This window comes from Parasteatoda tepidariorum, chromosome 10 (genome assembly GCF_043381705.1).
Source record: "Parasteatoda tepidariorum isolate YZ-2023 chromosome 10, CAS_Ptep_4.0, whole genome shotgun sequence".
In the NCBI taxonomy this organism is placed as follows: domain Eukaryota; kingdom Metazoa; phylum Arthropoda; class Arachnida; order Araneae; family Theridiidae; genus Parasteatoda; species Parasteatoda tepidariorum.
Genome location: NC_092213.1, coordinates 36436765 through 36460111, shown reverse-complemented (window position 1 = coordinate 36460111; position 23347 = coordinate 36436765). Strand labels below are relative to the sequence as shown.

Below are 23347 nucleotides of genomic sequence, written 5' to 3'. Positions count from 1 at the left end.
TTTTTTTTTTTTTTTTTGCATTTAACTATGCACATACAAGATACTTAATGTACTTAGTTAAAAAAAAATACTAAATTATGTATTTAAATGCTTTTTCTTATAGTTGCATAAGTAAATAAATCTCTTACACTGAAATTTTTAAAAGTAAATTTTTTAAAAAATTTGCTCAGAAATAGGGCTTAGAAAAATTATCAATTTATTTAAAAATTATAAGTTTAAATAAAAGAAGAAGAAAAATCAAGTTTTATGAAAAAAATATTTTTATTTTAAAATAATTTCAAGTAACATTTGTTTAAAAAAAAAACTAATTTGTAAGCAAATAAATTTTTTAACTACTAATTTAAATAATTACATTTCTTACCAAATTTCCACTATCTTTTGTAAGAAACTTCGTATTTAAAGACCTAGAATATATATATATATATATTTAAAATTAAAGGTCCAGTGTCCTCGTAATTAAAGAATAATCTTTAGAAAAACTATGCCAATTTATTTCCATTCCATTTTTATTTCGATTTTTTTTAAAGATATATTTCTCTTCGTGACAAATAAAGCTTACTTTTTTTAGTAAATGTGTTTATTCCATTAAAGAATCAATTCTGGTACTGGCTTGATACTTTTTAGGATAGTTACAAAACCATCATCCTTTTGATGATATTTATTGTTGTAAACATTTTTCTGAGCGGTAATAGACTTTTTATTTTGCGATTCATCGCTATTAATCGTTGTTGAAAATGATCGTGATATTATCGTATGTTCTAGATTTATCGTAATACAAAATATTCACGATTTATAGTGGGTGTACTCTGCAAAATATCATTTTCACGATACTAAGATTGATATTTTACGATTCATTGCTGAGTTCTAGCAAAACATTTGGGTTACATAATTACAAAGTAAATTTATCAGTGAATTTCTAAAGCTTGTTATGATTCAGTTACAAGTTATGTTATATATTGCCGATAATTGTTGCAATATTTTATCGTATTCGATACTAATCACAATATTATTGTAATTTTGATTTTTAGCTGTAGCGATCCTAGCTTTTAGGGAAAATATATTTTAAAACATCGTTATTGTGATAGTAAAAAATATCGATTTTTGCTATATATCGCCCCATTTTAGTTACAAATAAAACAACTCTAGTAGTTATAAGTGATATTTTAAATCTCTAAACATCGTTTGACATGAAGATATAAATAATGTCCGTTTTTTTTCCTACGTAATTGTAGAATGACGAGAATGCACCGCGTGTTTCTTACTGCGAAAAGGAATTATTTGTTTTTAAGTCTGTTTTCTTTCAACTTGTTAGAAACTGAATGAATCGATCGTTAGGGATCGACCAGAACAATTTCAATGTATTATATCCTGTGATCATATATTCGAATTTTGTGGCAAGATTGTCTGCTGTAGCAGTCTAGACAAGGAGACTGCGCGATGAAGTAAAACATGTGTTGCAACTTCGCACTCTTGTTTACGTCTTTAGTAGAATAAAGTCCCCACTGTTTTCTTCCTGTTCTGAAGGTGCACTTTTATATTTCTTTTTCTGAAATCAGTCTACATAACTTTCAGGGTGATTCCTTGCAGACCCAATCCTATTTTCATTCATTGCGTATTACTATTTTCATTGAACTGAAAATTTAAAGAGCAACTACATTCAATTTTTGGATATAATTTAAAAAGAGAAAAAGTGTTTTGCCTTTTATGGTTTCCCTTTTTTTTTAATTTATTAATAATAAAAACATGACAGTTAAGCTTGTAAAAAAAATTAAATAAAACCTGAATTATTCTGCTCAATGAATACTGATAATTTATAAATATCAGCACATTATTTTTTAAAGAAATTGATTGTTATGATTTTTCCTCACACAATATTTTTAAGAAAAGCCCCCGTAATAGTACTTAACGTATGTGGTAGGTTTACTTCCTAAAGTGTCGTATTAACGTCATATAGTATGGATTTTGTCCATTATTAACTGGATAAAATGCATTCAGGAGGGGGGGGGAATCGTAAATTATATGGCTTGCGCTTCAAACTGTTTTCGGGCAACTTTTCGAATTCGAAATACAGGAGAAAAAAATGCTTTTAAAACTAAATGCATACACATACGAACTCATTCAAAAATAAATACATGCAGGTTTTATAATTAATGTTATTTACTACTTAGGATAAATTAAGATCTGTATGTATTTTTAAATGAGTACACAGAAAAAATCCAACTTCCTCACTGAGCTATAATGTTTGGTGGGTAATTACAGAATTGAGAATTAATATTGCAAAATTGATTAAAAATTTAATTACAATTAATTTAATAAATTTTACAACATCACAAAATTGAAGCAACACAATAAACTAACGTAAATACTTATAAAGGAAGTTTTTGCATTTTTTTAAATCCCAGTTGCTGTATTCTAATGAATTTGAAATGCTAATCAATTGGGATTTACTCATCAAATTTGAAACTTTGTTCTTCTAATTTAAATCCAATAAAACGTGTGTGCCTTTATGATGTTAATTAGTTTATAATTTAAGTTTTTTAATTATATTAAACATTTCTAAATATCAAAATTAAACAAAAAAGTTAAACTGTGATTTAATGCTCTTTGTAAATTGTCTAATATTGGGGAAAAAATTAAAGTTTGTTACATTAGCTGTTAAATAATTAATATTCAAAACAGATATCCTGTTATTTCAAATAACAATCTTTAAATATTGTTTATAGGTATGGACCAACTCCTCAAATGTCTAGTGGCATGCCAGGTTCCATGCCAAATGCTGGTCACACTCCTGGAAATGAATTTCAAGCATCCCTGAACACCGCTGTTGTGGCAGCGGCTGCGACTGCTACCGCCACCGCAACTGCTAGTGTTGTAGCTTTGCAAGAAAGGCAAGGACCTACTGTTAACAATCAGTATGGGCAGGTAGAGAAAATTTTATCACTTTTTTTTATCATTTATCATATTATTTCTTATGAATAAAATTGAAAACTGAACTTTTTAGGCCACAAAAATTTACCTAGTCAAAACTTATAAAAGTACTACTTACAATAACTTTTTTGTTTATTCCTCCTATAAAAATTACAATTTTTGACTAAAAAATTTCCTAATGATTTTAATAAATAATGTGGTTTATGTCAGGTCATATGAGAACTTAAGATTGATATCTTGAAAGATTGATATCTAAGATTGATGTCTTGATCTGATATCTTCCCTCTCTCCTCATAATTCAAAATCTGTATGTTTACTCTCATTATTTAATTTATTATTCATTTTCTTTTCTTGGTCAGCATGTTAACATCTTACATACTATTAATATTTAAAATGTCTATTACAGGTTCCAGCAATGCAAAATTCTCCGTACCAGGGTAGTTATATGCCAAATCATCAACGTATGCCAACACATCAACCTATGAACAATGGTATGAATGCCGGTATGGGAAATCCTATGGGAAACTCTTTAAATAGCATGACCAATCATATGAACAATACTATGATGAACATGTCGAACTCTATGTCCCCAATGTCCGTAAATGGGCCTATGGGAATGAACACTAGTGCTATGAACAAATCAATGGGTGGTGTTGGTAGTACTGTGCAGCCTACACATGGTCCTATGTATGGTGGTAGTTCTCCGGGAATGATGCCTCAAACCAGGAATAGGGTAGCTCCATACCCTACACCACAGCAACATATGGCTCAGAAGAGGCCGTCACAGTACAATCCTATGGTGCAGCAGTATGGTCCGGCTAGTATGCAACATTATGGTGGAAGTGCTCAGCACGGATTTAACACAAATCAGGTAAATTAAATAGCTTGTGTACATTTGTGATGTGTTGTTAATTTGTAACATATTTAGCTGTTTTATTTTCAGTGGAGTTCTATTAATCATTGTAAATTCTAGAACTAGGATGATTTCAAAACAAACAATTGATAGCAAACTTGATCTCTTGCATCCTACTTGATTGACGCAACCAAATTATTATAAATTTGAGATAATTTGAATGCTTACTATGCAATTATAAAAGAAATATATTTAAATATACTTTTGATATTATTTACATAATGGTGTGGCTTCGCTGATCTTATACTGTAATTTTAAGTATTTTATTTGTATAATTATGTAATCAGACAATAACATTCTCCTTGATCTAAAGTATTTAGTTCTAATAAAGTTATTTAATTAAAATTTTGTTAATCTTTCATGTATAACTTAACATTATTTAAAGCAGACATTGAAATAAAATTTTCTCCTTTCAATTCTTGAAAAAGCCAATTTTTTTTCCACTTAGAACTAGCTTATAATTTCTGCTAGTAATTTGTTTTGTATAGTTAGTTATAAGTGATCAATATGTAATTTAATAATTATTTAAGTACAGATCAGATAAGTGATCATTTATCTATTATCTTCAAATATTATTTGAACTTTCTAATAAATAAAACTAATTTTTTAAATCTTTTTCAGTATCCTGTTGGTCCCACAAATCAGTTTAAGCAGCAACAGTATAACTCCAGTGTACAGCAATCTGCAATGACTAATCCTAACTACCTCGCACAACAACAAATGCGGCCTTCAATAAGGCCTCAATCCAATCCTTATGTAAATCAAGGAGGGGGTCAGTACTATCATCAAAACCAGATGAACGGTACACCTCCACACCAAGCTCCTGCATATGAACAACAATATGGTGCTCCACAATACAACCAACAGAATATGCAAACTATGCAAGTAAGTTGGCAAATTTGAAAAAAATCAGATTCATAAATTAATTAGAATAGTAAGAATTATTAATTTTTTTTTTAAAAAAAAAGCTTTAAATTATTAATTTTACTCATTAGCCAANGCAGTAATAAAAATTAATTAATGTAAAGTTAATATATTTGCTTGATATAATCATATGAAATAAAATCATATGAAATAAAGAGACATGAGTTACTCTCGTGTCTCTTCTTTTAGATCTTTCTTGTTAAGAGGTAGATAAAAAAAAGGCTGCTCTATGGATTCTCCTATTATGTTTTATTTATTTGAATATTTTTATTATAAAAAAAAATTAATGTACTTCATCAATTTGTATTAATCACATTACCTCCTTCAGTAATAATTAGTTTATGAATGAAAAAATTGTTTACTTCCTTCTCTACAACTTAATATATTATGTTTCTTTAGCGAAATATGAATTACCAACAATCTCCTATTCCGGGAAATCCTACACCACCTCTAACTCCAGCTTCTGGAATACCTCCTTATTTATCTCCTAATCCTGATCTAAAGCCCACTTTTCCAGAGTTGAAAGGAGTTGCACCGTTACCTACACATGGGAGTATGTACTTCAATATTTTCCTTTTGTTAATTTATGGTTAATGTATTGAGCAGAATTTGTAAAGCATTTTTTAATCTAAAGTGCCTGAATATATAATTTTTAAGGAAACTGTGGACTATTTCATCTTGTTATTTTATAATTCTGGTGACTAAATGTTATAAAATCATGTATTTAAATTGTTAAATATGGTTAAAATTATGTAATCCATCTATGCCTGTTAATTGATACACAGCACAAAATTAATCCTAATTACAAAATTGGCAATTAGGTGTTATAATTTTAAAAAATAATAATAAATGGTTCCTCTGCTTGTTTTTTTTTTTTTTTTTTTTTTTAATGTTTTATTTCATTGTACGAAGAATCAATCTAATAAAGACTTAATAAAGCACTCATCCCCATGGCAGAATATCAGCGACACGGCGACATTGTCGCAGAACGTTACAGAGTTCTTGCAGAAAAAATTTTCTTTAGAAAAGTAAAAAAAATTCTGTTTTCCTTTCAACAAAAATTTACACATATTTGAATCATGCATTTAGATAATCACTTTTTGACACCCTCAATTTACGCCGATAGTATCGGAAATCGATGTAATTTTTCGATTGTATTTTCGGCAGTTATTGATATCGATTTTCACACGTATTTTAAATATCCCTATATATTTCAATCAATATGGAAAATTCAAATCGTGCATTTGAGTACTTTTTACGGCTATAATTCTATCGAATTTTTGACTGTTATTGTTACTGATTTCTCCATAGTTTTTAAATCCGATTTTTTATACGATATTAGTATTTACACCAACCTAATCTGGAAACACGTTTAAGGAGTCCGATTCGCGTGATTTCGTCATCGATCTTTTTTTCAGCCATGGGGACCATGTGGATTTCATGATTGTTAATTACTTTTTTTATTGTGATGATTATTTACAAAATTTTATAATTTGGAAAATCGCACAAATAATTTGTGCGTTTTTCACCCAACAAAATGCGAGAATATCATCCCTAATATTAAAATTAAAGATTATTACTTATTCAATTTAAAAAAGTTATAGTCTTTTTTTGTAAACTCAGCGTGTTTGTTACTTTCAATTAGTAACATACATGTTTGTTTTAATTAAAAGCATCTTGCAGAAAGATATTTGTGCTGGAGAGATTAGTCGCAGATAGCTCGAAAAAATTCTGCTACAGGGGCACTCATTAGTATATAAGTAAATTCATTATTTCATTTATTTTTTAAACATGCGGAAAACTAAGAAAATGGTCAACTAATACTACATTAAAATCACTGTGCGGAAATGGTCACCAAAAATTTTAAGTATAAAAAAGGGTAGTCTCAACTAACATTATTTCATTATGTTTTTTTTTATATGTTACATTTTATTTGTGTGAACTAAAATAAAAGAATGAAAATCCATTAGGGTCAAATAAATAACTGCATGGCACCTGTGCTTTTTGCCAAGTTACGGTCTATCAAACTAATGGATAAGTATCACATGTTTGAGCACTGAATAATAAAATAATATTCTTCATAATGTGGTATTAAAATTCTAGAATTGCATTATTGGTATTAAGAGTCCAAGTTAAAATGTAACTTTTTATGGCTTGTTCTACAATTTTAATATTTTATTTTATTTCATTTTTCTAGAAGACGATGAACTGCGATTGACTTTCCCTGTCCGTGACGGCATCATCTTATCTCCTTTCCGACTGGAGCACAACCTTGCTGTGAGCAATCACGCTTTCCAGTTAAAACCCTCTGTACATCAAACCCTTATGTATCGAAATGATCTAGAACTGCAGCTGAAGTGTTTTCACCATGAGGACAGACAGATGAATACAAATTGGCCAGCTTCTGTGCAAGTATCTGTAAATGCAACACCCCTATGCATAGACAGGGGTGAGAACAAAACATCACACAAGCCTTTGTATCTAAAAGAAGTGTGTCAACCGGGTAGAAACACCATTCAAATTACAGTTACAGCTTGCTGTTGTGTAAGTGTCACCTGTTTTTTGTATATGGCTTGTAACATCTAAAAACAGCAATCCATTTTGATTCATTTCTAAATGTATTTATTGTATAATTTATTTTAAATGTAATATTTCAGTTTTTATCTTTAGCTATTATTTGTCATTAACATAGTTGATTTCAATTTATTTTTAAATAATTTATATCTTTTTTTTTTCTCTTTCTTTCATGTAATTATGTTTAAAAGAAATGTATGCATGTTACATTTTCCAAACTAATTAAACTAAATTTTTAAACTGTGGGTTATAATTAATATTAAATGAAATACTATATTCAGTATAATTTCATATTTTTACTAAACTAACTGACTGAGCCTTTGCAAAGCTCCTCCCCCTGTTTTTCCTGAAGAAAAACCTGTTCTCGCTGTTTAATGAGAGTTGTCTTTAAAGAGAAATTTCTCAGCCATCTTACCCAAATGCTCAATTGGTTGATATTTTTTGAACGAGCTATGATTAAATTAATGTTAATATTTTCGGATTTTCAAATTCTTATCTTATTGGAAGTTTTTTTTTTAAATATTTTTTATTTGTTCTGTTAAATATTTTTTTAGCAATATTCAGATGTTTGAACAATTTATTTGCTGTTAAATTTAATTATACTTACTCTATTACATTGGTAAAAATTGTTTTACTATTTGATATGCATTTATATTTACAATTTATAAACAGTTTTCGTTAAATCTTACTCTAAATTAAAGAAGTTTAGTGCATCAATCATGCTTGATTTTGAAAATCAATATATTAATACATTTTGCTACGCCATTTTGTGTGGTTCAGATAATTGGAACCTGTATATTACTGATATGTGCATGCATACATCACTATTCTTCTCTACGGCTCCCGCATGGGCTTTCGCCCTAACGCCAGTTATGTCACTGTAAGGGAGGGAGAGACCTCACCGCTCTTGAGATACTTCCGCTCTCACTGAAATTAGTAAAAACTTTTCCAGTTCCTTATTCCTCTTCCCCCCATTTTTAGAAAATTATGTATTATTACTCTTTCTCGATTGCATTACTAAGTAAAGTGTTTTTTTCTTGTAGTCTCACTTGTTCTTGTTACAACTGGTCCACAGACCGACAGTAAGGTCAGTACTACAAGGTTTGCTACGGAAGAGGTTATTACCTGCTGAACTGTGTGTCAATAAAATCAAAAGGAATTTCACAAGTGTTGCCCAGTCGGCTAACAGTGCACTAAATGGAGAAGACGGAGTGGAACAGACTGCCATTAAAGTTTCTCTAAAATGTCCAATCACATTTAAAAGAATTACTTTACCAGCTCGAGGGCAGGAGTGTAAACATATACAGGTTTGTATATGTATATTTCTTCTTGTTATAATCGGTATCTCTGAATAAAAATTTCTCTTTCTGATGAATAATGTCATTACGATAAACTGTCATTATTGAATGGTAAACTGTCATTATTGAATAATGAAAAAGTGCTCCTTTAAGAGTGCCTTGTTTTAATTTTATTTGATGTTCAATTTTTGTAGAGTTCCTTTTAGTGTCAAATATTTATTTTTAATTATTTATTATGAAACGTGTTTTCTGAATTTTAAACAAATAATTTCTGAATTTTAAACATTTTTGATAGTCAGTAGTATTGTTATTTATTTATATCTGTATTCACAAAAAATGTAAAAAACCATTGCCGTTAAGATAAAGTAATTATTTTTTAAATACTTCATTTGTAATAAATTTTTATTAATTTTTTTATCTGCATGGCAGAATTGTTAGAAAATTAATTGTATGAACTTAACTGTTAATTTTTGAATGAAACACATAGCTGAAAAGTTCTGTTTTCCAATTATGAAGTAATAATACACTTCAAAATAATATATGAAACATAAAAATTACAATAATTTTTATGCAGCGATTTTTTTAAAATTTTTTTACTGGTTCTTAACATTTTTGATAGTTAGAGGAATTGTTGCTTATTCATTTATACCTGTTTATACAAGCTGAAAGAAAATCTATTTTATAAAAATTTTAAAGTAAAATTTACCTTATTCAAAACTGATTTTTCTCTAATATTCTCGTGACAAAATTATCAGAATCTAGACTTTATAAGCTTAAAAACTTCTGGGAAGCTAAATTAAAAATATTTCTGAAGAATTTATAATTTCAGTCACGGAAAAAAAATATATTTATGTGTATTTTTCTATTCAGATATATATTTTCCAGCGTAAATATTAAAAAGCGTTTAATTATTTCTTTTGTAGGGTTTCGATTTGGAATCTTACCTTCAACTAAATAGTGAGAGGGGGGCTTGGAGGTGCCCAGTGTGCAAGTAAGTTGGTCTTTAATATCAAGTGTTAATGTTGAAGAAAATTCTTTTTTCCTAGAATTTTTAGATTAAAATCTTTTTTTTTTTTAATAGTAAACCAGCACTTTTGGAAGGTTTGGAAGTAGATCAATATATCTGGGGTATTGTTACAAATCTTGCAAATACTGATGTAGAGGAAGTGACCATTGATTCAACTGCTAGTTGGAAACCTGTACCTATGAAAGCTATTAAGGAAGAACATGACGGAGGTTTGTTTTGATTCATATTTACTATAACAGTTTTAAAAGTGAAAAAAAGAGGTTTCTTATTATTCATACACTTTTTTGTGATAATACATCATTATGTTAATATTAATGCATTTGTGTTATGTTTTGATATTATCTGGCCTTTCAGTATATCTGACCTGCATTTATGAAAGCCCGTTATAAATATAGTTAATATGATAATTAATTTTTAAAATCTAATTAATTATTCATATCATAAATACTCAAAAACATTGTAATTGAATTCATTTTTCTTTGTTTATTTATTTCAAACACTTTGAATTAAAGATGTAATTAAACTAAATTATCTTTTTGAATTTTAAATAAGGGTGTGACTTAATGAAAGAATAATTCTAAAAGAGGTAATTGAGGAACAAAATGGAAGTACATGTTTAGTAATTTCGCAACATGTTTTAGCAAAATAAACTGTAAAATGTTTCAAAATTTTATAATTGTTTTCAAAACTAAAATTTTTAGTTTAAATTAGCTAGTATAAAGGTTTTGTAAAATTAATAGATGTTATATATTTACATTTAGCTGTGACATGTTTTTAAACCTAGGAATTTAAGAAAGTTTTTATATTTACATAAATATTTATTAAATATTATCAAAATGTTACAAGCTTCTCTATTGTAATATGGTGTAGTTTTAAGAATGAATATTTTTTTAGGATTTGAGTTGTTAGAATTTGAATTCATTACATAAAATTCTACTGCTAAAAGTAAAACAGTTCTCTTTTTTTCTTTCTTATTTATATTTTTATATTTATATATAATCATACCTTATTTAAAATATGTTTAAGTTAAATACAGTGTGTTATTAATGCATATAATCCTATCATCAAATTGCTATTAAAATTAGGTACATTTCTAATAGGTTTTTATTTATTGTTATGCGTTCAACTAAACAGTATTTTTTTTATATAATGTAATAATTTCATATTAATCAAAATTGTGGTTGATTTAAAAATTTTTGGGATTCCCATTTGTCTTTGAATTTAAAAAATTCAACTGTATCTGCTTATTTGAAAGAATTATTTAAAAATAAGTTAAAAATAATCAAATAAATAAAATTTTATTATTTTTTTACTCATTATTTGTGTTGAAAAAATAATTATTTATTTCAGCTGATATGTGTTCTGCTGCGAAACGTTTCAAAGCCATGTCCCCCAGTAGTATGACACTGCCTACAACTCATTCGTGGGAGATGGGCCAGGGACTCTCCCCTTATCAAGCCCTTCCTCCACCAGACATGCAATGTAAGTAACAAAAATTTGATCTATTTTAAATTTTACTCTCATCAAATGTAGTATGAAAAAGAAATACATAGTTTTATATAAAAATAAATTAATAATAAAAATATTTATGAAATATTCCAAGTAGCATAAGTAATAAATATAAAATTTTAAAGAGGAAGTAAAGGATTATGTGCATACATACACTATAAATGTATTTGTTATTTGAATTAATTAGGTTTTAGCAGTATTAAATTAAAAATACTATGTTTGTAACGCATATTTAGAAGTGCAATTTATTTCCTTTAAGTACCCAGGTTGACAAATTTGCTTGTAATTACAGTAGGGAACCGATTATCCGGAACGATCGGGATCATAGCTATTCCGGATAACTGATTTTTCCGGTTTTCTGAATCGCTACAAAAAGCCGTTTTTTTTAATGTTAAACCCAACTAAAAAAATTTTTTTTTGGAAATAATCTTAAAAAGAAGAAAAAACGATGGAGTAATACACTAATGATTATTTCTAAAATGATGGTAAGGTAAAGATCTTTCAAAAAAGAACGCAAAATCCTAAATTCTTATGAGGAAAAAAAAATTTTTTTTAAAAATAGCTGGAAAATTTATCGAATTTCGTTCCGGTTTTTTGGTTTTCCGGTTTTCTGATTTCCGGATAACGGGTTCTGTACTGTACTAATATTAAAATTGCTGTTTTTGTTATTACTTTAAGTTTCTAAAACATATTATTTTTGTATTTATTTCCCCCTTGAATGCAAACTAAATTTTCTAAATTTCTAAAAATTCTAAATTTGATATTATGTGTATAGGTAAAGTGAAAATATTTGCTTACACAAAATAAGTTATAGTGTTTTAAAAACTTAGAATTGTATTTACATTTGTGTAAATTTATAGTAACAATTTTTCTTTTCGCTCCCTAAATATTTATCTACTTAAAGAAAATGTTTAGATATGTTGTAGTCAATGACTTGGAATTGTACAATAAAATAACTGTTACTACAGCTTAAAACAATGGGAAATATAGCTGTGAATTTTTGGTTTTGATTGATGAAGTTTTGGTTTTAAAACAGTAAAAAATGTTTTGTGTATGAAAATTACTTTTTTTAATTTAATTTCGTAATTAACATTAACGTTTGTATTTGTACACGCATTTAACTGTTCAAAATTTATTTCTGTTTATTTGTTGTCTTAATTTTTATTCTAATGCACTTAAAAACACTTTCAAACTTATTTATCTAAAACTTTTTATGCCTCATTTTGATTGTTTTCATGTATTCAAGAAGTTTTGTCAATTTGGTATTAAACTAATTTTTTCCCTTCTATATTTAGCTTTGTCTAATGGCCCCGTGAGCAATGGTCCCATGATGTCCAATGGTATGGGCTATGGCAATTCAACGGGTGGGTTTGATTTCCAATCCCAGGCATCAGACTTCAGCAGCCCCCTCTCCCATTTGACTGAAAGTGTGGAATCACTTAATCCCATAGCTGCAATAGAAAAAACAATAATACACCATGAGCAGGTAGGCAGCAGTACTAGCTTCTTATCTGTGCTAGATTCAATATGTAGAGAGGTAAATAAATACATTATTTTTGATATTTGTCTGCGAGATAACTTAAACTAACCAACTCTCTATATTAACAATAATTTGTATACAATAACTTCAATCATTTTATTTTACCTTTCATTCTTATTTAAAAAGCTTAATCAAAGAACCTGTTAAGTGACATTTTAAAAACTCAATAATTTTCTGATTTATACAATCAGTATTAAGGTCAGAACTTCATAATAAAAAAGTTAGCTTTTTAAATAGATTAGCTTAACTGTACACAGTTAAGAAAATTTTCTCAAATTCATTAAAATGTTACTTAACATATTCTCCAACTGAGTTCCCCAGTTCGTAATAACCATTTGAAGTAGAAATTCCCAATATTATATTAACATTATGTAATATGCTTTGGCAACTGGCATATATGTGTATTAGTTTGTGCTAAACAGGAGAATCAAGTTCTGCTAGCACATGCTTTAATTTTTTGGCTTTAGTATTTTTAACTATTATTAGTCTATATGTTTTATATTTAAGCTATAAAAATATTTTGAATCTTGTATTTTTAGTGTTTTAATCGAGTTACAAATTATTTACCAATTAAATGGCAAAACTTTGCATTTCTTTTTACTTTTATTTATTTTTTAATTCCTTTATCAGTTTGTTTTAAATTCATGTTTTGTTACAAAAGTTGCTGAAATTAACATTTTGAGTTTTAAGAAAAGTAATCTATGTTGATGTTTTCAGCATATTGATGAATTTGGAATGTTTCTGTTTAATTCAAACAAACAATTGGAAGTTACAGTTAAACAACTGAAAAAGTGTTATAAAATGTGTGGCAGTGTTTTTCCCTACTTATTTTTTAACATTTTATTCTAACTATATATTTAATCATGCTAGGCAGATAGAAAATCTGTAGTGTTCATCGTCACAATTTTTTCATTTAAATTATTTTGTAATTAATAAGTGAAATTTTTGTAGTTTGAATACTTTTTCCCTTGTAGATCAATTTTCAGTTTTGATTTGTGAGTTTGCATCTCAACCTAAATAATGTTTTAAATGTTAGAGTTTTCTAAAACTTAGAAGTAAAAAGATTTTTTCAGCTCATCATAATAATTTACTGCCATGCTGTAAAGTTTCTACTAATGTAATGGTTATTTTTAGTTATTTTTATATAATAATTGTAGGTTATTATCTAACTCATGCTAGAACGGGGGAAAAAAGAATGTGAGTAAAGTACAGAAATAAAGATACTATAGTTTCAAAATCCATACTTGTTTGTTCTATGCTAGAACTGAAACTATAGTATATTCATTTCAGTACCTTCACATTTTTTTTTACTTCATCCTACATAGCACAAACTATACTCTATCCACCTTTTTGAACATTTTTCATGCTTTCTCAAAAAGTGTTGATTGCAATCAATTCTTTTTTTTCTCCCTCAGCAAATGGGACCTCCTAACCTTCATGACCAAACGAATTCATCTCTTCGCCATCCTCCAACATCTGTCCCGAGGACAAGTACACCTCATCAGTCACAACCAGCCACACCTTCATCTCAGAGCCAGTCAATCATGCAACATGGTCCTCACACCCCTCATACTCCACACACACCTCATACACCAGGCGGACCTCCCAGTGTCCCTCCAGTCTCTTCTCAGAGCGGGAACGATGCCTCTAGCCAAAACACATCCCACAATTCCTCAAACGGAGAACACTCTTCATTGTCTCATGCTCCAGACCTCAGCGACCTTAACTTTGACCCTGCTGCTGTAATCAACGGTGAAGGTCAAGGTCAAGAGGGTCTTAATGTAAGTAAATTATTTTGATATCATCATCAACATTCTGGCACTAAGGTCCTTCTAGAGTCCTAAGCCTCCTTTAAGATTTCGGAACATACTTTTCTGCTGGTTCCATTTTTCTTGTAGTAGGTGGTAATTTTAGGTCCTCTGCAATATTTTTTTACCCTCTAATTCTAAAACTTGACCTGCCTGGTTTTCTGTCCAATAACTTTTTGACATTACTTTCCAAGTTCAATCTTACGATGTGTCCAAACCATTGGATTTTTTTTTTTTTTTTTAATATTGATGTTTGTAACAGTATTCGATTCTTTCTGTTAACCATAAATCTCTATGTATTTGTTCTGATCCTCCAATGTCAATCTTCACAAATTATGCCGAAAGTTTTTCTTTTAATAAGCAATACATCATTAACACACTGGTGGTAGCTCAAAACCCACCCAGCTTCAGTTAGATGAGTTTTCTTTCTTGAATAGATACGTGGGAACAACTTCTTCAATACCATATATCGTAGTGTGTAAATCGACCACTAAAAAATTCGACCATAAAAATTTATAAAGTTAAAAGACAAAAACAATTATTAAACCTATGAAAGTTTCCATTGAATCTATTGCAGAGCGGGATTTATATGTCGGCACTGTTAATTTTATTTTTTTCTGGGCATAATTTTAAATATTATTTCTAAAAAAAAACCTTAATGTGTAAAAGAAATAATAATTAATCATATTTAACATATTAAAATTAGTTTTAAATGGTTGAATTTAACGGAATTATTCAAATACATATATTTATAATTCTAATGCATTGATTTATATTATAATGCATTATTTTTTCATGGTCACCAAATGTTCGACTTCATTACCAGTGTATAAGTTGACCCCCTGAAAGTTCTGTTTTTGTTTAAAAATTAAATATAAAGTAAACCTTCTCCTAAACCTCCTAACCTAAAGTAAATCTTTAGTATTAGGAAAACAATATTTTGACTACAAATATTTACCACATTGTTTATATTCCACTTCAATAACAAATGAAAGTGCTTTGTAATATGTTTTATATATATTAATGAGCAGAATTTAAAAATGACTAATAAAGTTTATGTACTTAGTAGTAAATATAAGCAGGGGTGATTGTGAGTCAACACAAAAGTCCGGAAAATTTCTTGAGTAAAATCATCAATGACGCATTTCAAAAAATTAATGTCTTTATAAATTTAAATCATAGATATTTTCAAAACATTAAATTATATCATGAATAATTATGTATAAGTTTACTTTTATGTCTAATCACATTTATTATTCTACCAGAAAATATATTTACAAATGAAAGATGTCAAGCATAAATTCTAGTTCTAATATTTTTAAATAAAATATGCAGGATGAATTTTTATACATAAATGTGATCGATGATTTCTTGAAACTTCTGGATCTAGGATTTCCGGAAACTTCCCAATCAGGGTTAGGGAGAAATCTGGAAATCTGGATTTCTTTCTGGAGCTCAATCACCTCTGATATAAGTGAAATTCAATGACATGAGCCTGAAAATTTGTTTTCTCGGTGCTTATGATAATCCTGCATAAATAAACTAACTACCCTTTTTGGACTTAAAAATCAAGATATTATAAGTTCTATTATCTTGATATATACAAGATAATACGTAGTTTTAAAAGTTTGCTTAAATATTTCTATATTTATTTTTCAGTTATTACCTGAGAGTGTTGATCCAATGGAGCTGCTTTCATACTTAGATCCACCTGATTTGGTTCCAACGACCGGAAGCAGCAATTGTGTCGGGTCAGCGGCTAGTTCAACTCTTGCAACCTCCACCAATAACGTCACTACCTCGTCTGCTAGCAGTAATAGTGATGAACTACTTGCGTTCTTTGAAAACCAGTGCTAAGACAAACTGTTGTCAAAGAACCCTCTTTATATATGTACAGAACTATGACCTATTCATCTTAGGCCAGTGATAACTTAAAACCCTTGTGAAAAAGACTTCTCTATGAAACTGTTATTTTAAATCCCCTCATCAACTCATACATAGAGTATTTGTATTATAATGAACGAAAGTGGAACAAAACAAATGAAAATATTGTAACATTGATTTGTAAATTCATTTTTTTTTTTTGAGAGACTGACTATTTAAAACAGTATTTGGCTCCTTGTGATCTTTATAGGAGTTATTTAGTAGCACATGTTGTCATTGGACACTAATTATTGTTGTACTTGCCAAAAAAAATAAAAAAGAAAGTGATGCTAAGCTATTGTAAATGAAATATTGTACAAGAATTATTCCTTAGCGCAATGACTCAGTACCCATAAAAGTTCTTCATTGTTGCTTTCAACTGTAATTAATTGTTGGAGATTTTCTTAGTGGGACAGTCATAGCCTGAAAAAATTATGAGAAAGAGATGCTTATTTTTGTTCTGCTTATAGAGAGTTTCACTAATTACGTAGGCAGCTGTACTACTATTCAGCATGTTTTCAGGGATGCCAACTGTTTCAGAACACATTTTAATTCATTTCAAGACTTAAAAATTATATTTAACTTCTTAACAATTTGTTAATTTTAAAAAAACGGTCATAAAAGTGCCTATTTTTCTAAATACACATATTTGATTAGTGCTGACATCTAGTTTAAAATAAATTATCTACAATTATCTTAAAATTATCCTGGTACTGCCATTTGGTGTGTAAAATGAGAAATAAAATCTTTTACAGGCAAACGAAATGAATTCGCATTATTCTTATTGGCGGGTTACTACTGAACACTCCAGCCCGGAAATTTCACGGGAGCGACAAATAGAGGGCGAAACCTCACGAGAGCGAGAAGGAAGGGGTTGATGACAATTCCATGTCCTGCATACATGCTAATTTAATAATAATTCAGTCTAATAAAACTTTTAATATGCATTTATGCTTAAAATTTCTGTGTACCAAACATAGATTTATAACAGTAATTTTTCTAATTAATTAAAAATCTTTTAAGTTATTCTGTCTGATTAGCCGTGATTTGACTAATGTTTTTGATAAAAAATAATTGCTTTATCAAATATCTTTACACACACATATTGAGATTTAATTTAAATAATGTTGTGGATCATGTTATTTAATATATTTTTACTGAGTGAATCAACTGATTAATTCTAAAGTAATCACCTGATTAATTTTATTGAATTTCTCATTATTCCTTAGTTCCAATTGTTAAAGTTGATTTTTTTTAATCTATCTATTCTTGAATCTGTGCTAATGATTATTAAAAGTTTTCACTACAACTGTAACAAGTTTGTAATGCAGATATTAAAGAATTTACTCTTTTGAGTTTCAAGTTTGCGCAAGCATAACAAGTTTTTTCTTTGTATGCTTATTCGAAGTAATTTTGTCATTGAATAACAAAATTTGAACTGTATTATTAATGAATTAAATTTGAATTAGAAATTATAACGATTCACAATAATTTTTGTTATAGAATAAAGAAATTCAATTATCCATTCAAATTATTTAAATATTTCTTTTGGCTAAGTTAATTCAAAATAATATTATCAAATAACGAAACTAAATGTAAACTGTATCAATAAAATTAATATTAAATTGAATTTGCATGCAATCTATGAATATGCAAATTCATTTGAAACTTGTTAAGATAATTTTAAAACTGAAATAATATTTTGAAAAAATATTTGTTTTTAATCAATTAAATAATTTCTTAAGATTGGCATCCCTGTCATCTCTGAGTTTAGGCGAAGAAAACTAGCTGTATTTTAAAATGTTCTTTACACATATACAAGCATATGTGTGTTTACTGCCATGTGAATATGTTTTTCCTCTTCATGTGAATATTTATTGTATGTACATTTACAACTCAGAATCAAAAAAATAACGATTTGGTTCTCAGAATCTATCTGCTGGTAGTGAGAATTGTTTTTGCGTTTTTATGCTATTCTGATGGCTACTTGCACTTTCTTAAAATAGCAAAAAGCACATGTAAGTATATTATTTGTGCAGCAATAAATTGCTATAGGTGAGACATATGTATAAAACCTCATTCATTGTGTATTCCTATGGCTTTTAGATTTTTTTAAAATAATTCATCCAAATCAAAACATCCATTTTTAAAATGCTTCTCAAAGCTTGTAGAAAACACAAATTTTTTTTAAATAAATATTACTAAATTTATGCAAATACTGAAGAGAAAAAAAGTTTTTAGTTGCCTTTTCATGGCTTATCTTAACTGAAAAGGAATACAATGTAACTTCTAAAGTTATTTTAAAATTGAGTTATTACTCTTCTGTCATTATATGTTTAGCTTAGAGAAATAATTATTTGTTAACATTAAATGATTCATTTGATATTAATCTATTATGATACCTTGAAAATTTAATTTGCTATCACAGAACATAAAAATTTATTTGTCAAATTTACTAGTTTCAAAAGCAACCATTTTCTATTTAAATTTTATATAGTGAAATAATTCTGATTATTTCACAAAGATTTATTTTGTGAAATACTTTCTCATTGCTCCATTTTTTAATTTTACTAAATTAGGTGTTAAATTTGATTTATCAAAATTTAATATTCACTATGTGACTTCATTAATTTATAATTGTAAAAAAAAAATAGAAAATATTATATGATGANATTCCTCATTACTATAATTTAAACTGCGTAATAGCGATGCAAATTTTTAGAATTGGATTTTTAAATATTCTATATTGTACAAAACTTACAATGAAGCTTAAAAAAAATTTGATATAAAAATGAAAATTTTTGTCTACAAGATATCACATTTTTTTTTTTCAAACTCATTTTAACTTTGTTTGAGTATAAAATTAGGCTATTGTTTTATGTTAAAAGAATTTTTATCTGTTTCAGTTTTAATGTTAGTCACAAATTCAATATGTTTTCATAATTTTTTATACATTTATTTGTACTCACAGTAAAATTTTAAGTTATATCATCAAAAAACAACTTTTAAATTTGATGATTTTAATGTAACTGTATATTAACACAAGTTTTTAAAAAAAATCATTCAAAGTGTTTTGATTGTTCTAATAATAATGAAATTCAGGAAAATATCATCAGGAAGAGAAATATAATAATAAAAATAAAATTTTAAAGTTCATTGATTTGAATAAAAATGTATATGAATGTTAAATTAAAATCATTTTTACATAAGTTAGATAATTAAATCAAAGTGTTTTGATTGCATCATGCCTTTACTTAATGTATATTTTTTGAAAGTGAGAACTAAAAATAAGAACAAATTTATACACACTTAATTTTGACAATCCTAGAACTGTACTTAATATCTGTATTGTAAGTATTTCTGTATTATATACTGTGAATGAATAGTTCATTTTATTATTGGAGGAGGGAAAGGTTTTTGCCACTTATCTGATGTACAGAAAAGTATTGTAAATTAGAAGAGTTTAGAAAGTTCAGGCAAAGTGTTTCAAAATCCTTGATTTTTTACTGTGAAAACCTATTTTCAACCTTGCTGATACTGCATGCCCGCCCCCCTTTACCTTTTAATTTGTTATTTTAAATAAGTTGTATTTTTCTGATATCAAATGCTTTGTAAGAGTTTTTGAAGTCCCAGTTACCAGTAAATAAATGTAGATTAATATATAATTTTTTTTTAAAAAATGAGTGGTTTTATTCTTATGTTATATTGTTTTATGAGATTTAATATTGTAAAAGATATATTTTAGATTACAGTAGAACTCTAATAATCTTACATCTCTGAGTCTAGGAAATTGTACAATCAGAGGTACTTTGTTGAGGAGTCGAAACATTAAACTATGAGCTGAATCCCATAAAGCAGATCAGAGTTGGGCAAGATATATTTGATTATATGTAATGATTTACTTCTAATTATGATTCTATGTTGCTTGTAATGTTGATAATAAGTAGTTATGATTACTAGTTATCGAAATTTTAATTTTCCTTTACAAAAATTATAATTTGTGTCGATAAAAAAATTATAATTTATGTCTGTTCTTGATTACTGTACTCAATTATATTTTCCGTCAACTCTGGTAATAGCTACAGTCATTAAAGAAACCATTAGGGTAACTTGTCTTTAAATTGCATTTGTTGGGGAACACGAAAATATTGTAATATAACTAATTTTAAAATAGCGCATGCAAAATTTTTCGGGATTCAATGCTGTTTCAATAAGGGAAGATATATATGCAAATTGTAAACTGCTGGTTTTTTGCAGTGTTGAAATTGCCCATCAAACTTTCAATTCGAGTTACTTAATTACATGTTGTAATTTGTATTTAGTATTTTAGAGAGCAATGCTTGCTGTTTGTCTAACCAGAATAAGTTAACTTCTTGACTGTTGTTGATTTGTTTTTTGAGCTATATTTTATTCAAGTAGNTTTTTTTTTTTTTTTTTGTGTATTGTAATTTTCAAGTATATGAATAAGTGAGTAATGAATAAGTATGGATGGCATCAGATGGGGTGTTTGATAATCACAGTTCTACTGGATTTATTTTATAATTTTGTGTCCCTACTCTTTATTTCTGGTTGGCTGGGAAAAATAAAACTCTTAACTGTATATATATCGATGTATCAATTGCCTTAACATTGTTTTGCTACAGTTTTATTACCTACCTATTGTCAAAATAGTAATTATGAAAGAAACAAACATAATCACGCACACTAAGTCGCACAAAAAGAGGTGCTATGCTTTATTTTATATATTTTTTGCTGGCACTTTCAAATTCTTTCTTGCACACTTGTGTAGTAATTGATGAAATAGATACGCTCGTTTTAATTTTCCATGTGTAAGTTTTTTAACGTAAGAGCAGATTATGTGTAGTTGCTTTTTTTTTGTGTAATTTAAAAAATGAGAAATAGATAATATAGTAGAATTTTTTTTAAAGAAATGTTTAAACCTGTTGTGGGTGGAAAAGACATTTTAGTAATTTTAAATCTTTATTATCTGCTTATGAAATTTTTTAATAAGCAAAAAAGTTTTTATGAAGAAAAAATTTTAATTTTTCCATTGGTGCCCACAGTATTGTTTGTTTTTAACTTGTAAAGCATTATTAACTTGTAAGAACTCCTTTTTTTTTCTATATAAATTTAAAGTACATTTCTTAATTTATTTATTTTTTAATTTTAACAGGCCATAGGTATTGAGCTGCTTTGTACAGCTTTTAGCTGTTTTTAAGAATGACTCTAAACTCTCTTTCTTTCTTTTTTTTTTCTTTTTTTTTTGCAATGTTAAGAAAAGAGTATTTAATTTTTAGTATTTCAAATTTTGTTATGTATTTTCAGTCTATATTAATATAAATTGTACTATTTGAAAACTTTGGGCATTGGTGGATTAATGGAATTGGGCATTAATGAACTATCATAAATTTCAGAAAATATAGTTTAAATTTAAAAAATTTCATTTGTAATTAAAAAATTTATTTTTGTTATTTTGCTTATTACCAATTTAATTGAGAAGTGTAGGCTCTTAAATATACTTCAATCAATTCATCAAACGTGCATCATTGATGTAGTTCAGACAAATATAACTATGCTCAGGGTTTTTTTCTTTCTCATCTCCTACTTATGTATTTTTCGTACATCTATCCACATATCAATGTATTCCTTTGATATTAACTATCAGATAAGTGGCAAAATTTGGTATGGAAAAAAAAAATTTGGACCAAAACATTTTGTATAGGAAGCAGAGGCATTATTGGTAAAATGTGCATTTTTGTGTGTGTATTTGGTCTTTTGGGGGAAGAAGAAAACTTTGGTTTTTCTTGATGTGTGCTTCCCTATCCCAAACTTTCTTATCTCTTTCATCTGTTGTACATAATGTAGGTATGTATAGAACAACTATAGAAATGCTTTGAATGTACTATATCTCAAGGACTTGTTCTTGTCATAACCCTTGGATGCAAAGGAAAAAAAAAACAATTTCGCTTCTCCTCAACTAGAGTGCTTGCTAATCTCATGATTTTAGAAATAAAATTTTAATAAAATAATTTTGTTTTTGATAAGATTGTTGTTTTGTATTTAGTTTGGTGTCATTTATCTTGTCATTATTTAAAAGATTTTAGCCTCTCATACCGTACGAAAGATCTGCGCTAGCTTCCTAAAAAAGCGATGTTGTAACTGCGCTGAACTTAAGCACGCAAATTTGCGAGATGCTAAGTGAGAATGGAAATATTGATTAAGAGCCTGAGATTTTATTTGAGTGTAAAATGCCTCACACGAGTCTTTTCTACTGTTAAACACGGTTAAAATAGTCATCTCTTATTAATTCTAAAACACAGAAGATCTTTACTACCACAAGGATTCATAAATTCCAATTAAATTATCACTTTTAGAGCTAATTGTAGGTAGGTTCTTTATTTACGTCTCACAATGGGCTATTGGTGACTGTGTGGGAATCATCCCTGAGGATGGTTCGAACACGTGCCATTACAATTTTGATCCTCTACGGAGGGGATCTCATTCGTGAGGCCTAAACAATATGTAAATTTAGTTTGAAGTAAAGTCCGGGAGGCCAACTCATTTCTAGATCAGATCCTACACTTCCTCAATTTAGACATAAATCTGAAGGGAAGGAAAATTTTCTCCTGATCCCTGTACTGCTCAGCGACCGGCCACAGGACTTACGATGAAAGAGATTTTACGGGCAAGTACTCCTTGGGTCGCAGCATACTTCGAACCGGAATCCTAATTTTTAGGGCTATCATAGCCCTACAGTTAATAGACAATCATTAGTGAAAAAAGTAATCATTAAAAAAGTTCCCTGGTACCATTTGGCTCCATATTTCGGACAAATCAAGAAGTAGAAATTTTCCCTTTTTGATGACGTTCTTTTACTTAAATAAAAATCTTGTAAGCAATACC

At 28.2% G+C, this 23347-nt stretch overlaps 1 protein-coding gene across 18 annotated transcripts in view; it reads left to right on the top strand.

Annotated features, from left to right (window-relative positions):
• LOC107437528 (zinc finger MIZ domain-containing protein 1) overlaps window positions 1-16728 on the top strand; it is a 153289-nt gene extending 136561 nt beyond the window's left edge. For 9 of the 18 annotated variants that reach the window (XM_016049595.3, XM_043045722.2, XM_043045721.2 and 6 more), the window contains 12 exons: window positions 2724-2922; window positions 3335-3799; window positions 4463-4726; window positions 5165-5318; window positions 6963-7309; window positions 8383-8646; window positions 9561-9628; window positions 9719-9873; window positions 11015-11146; window positions 12469-12710; window positions 14129-14494; window positions 16181-16728. In XM_016049595.3, the coding sequence (XP_015905081.2) occupies window positions 2724-2922; window positions 3335-3799; window positions 4463-4726; window positions 5165-5318; window positions 6963-7309; window positions 8383-8646; window positions 9561-9628; window positions 9719-9873; window positions 11015-11146; window positions 12469-12710; window positions 14129-14494; window positions 16181-16378 (2854 nt within the window). In that variant the 3' untranslated portion in view covers window positions 16379-16728. The remainder of the gene's footprint in view (window positions 1-2723; window positions 2923-3334; window positions 3800-4462; window positions 4727-5164; window positions 5319-6962; window positions 7310-8382; window positions 8647-9560; window positions 9629-9718; window positions 9874-11014; window positions 11147-12468; window positions 12711-14128; window positions 14495-16180) is intronic. The other 9 variants (XM_071186688.1, XM_071186685.1, XM_071186686.1 and 6 more) reach the window with 1 other exon arrangement.
• Window positions 16729-23347: the final 6619 nt, after the last annotated feature.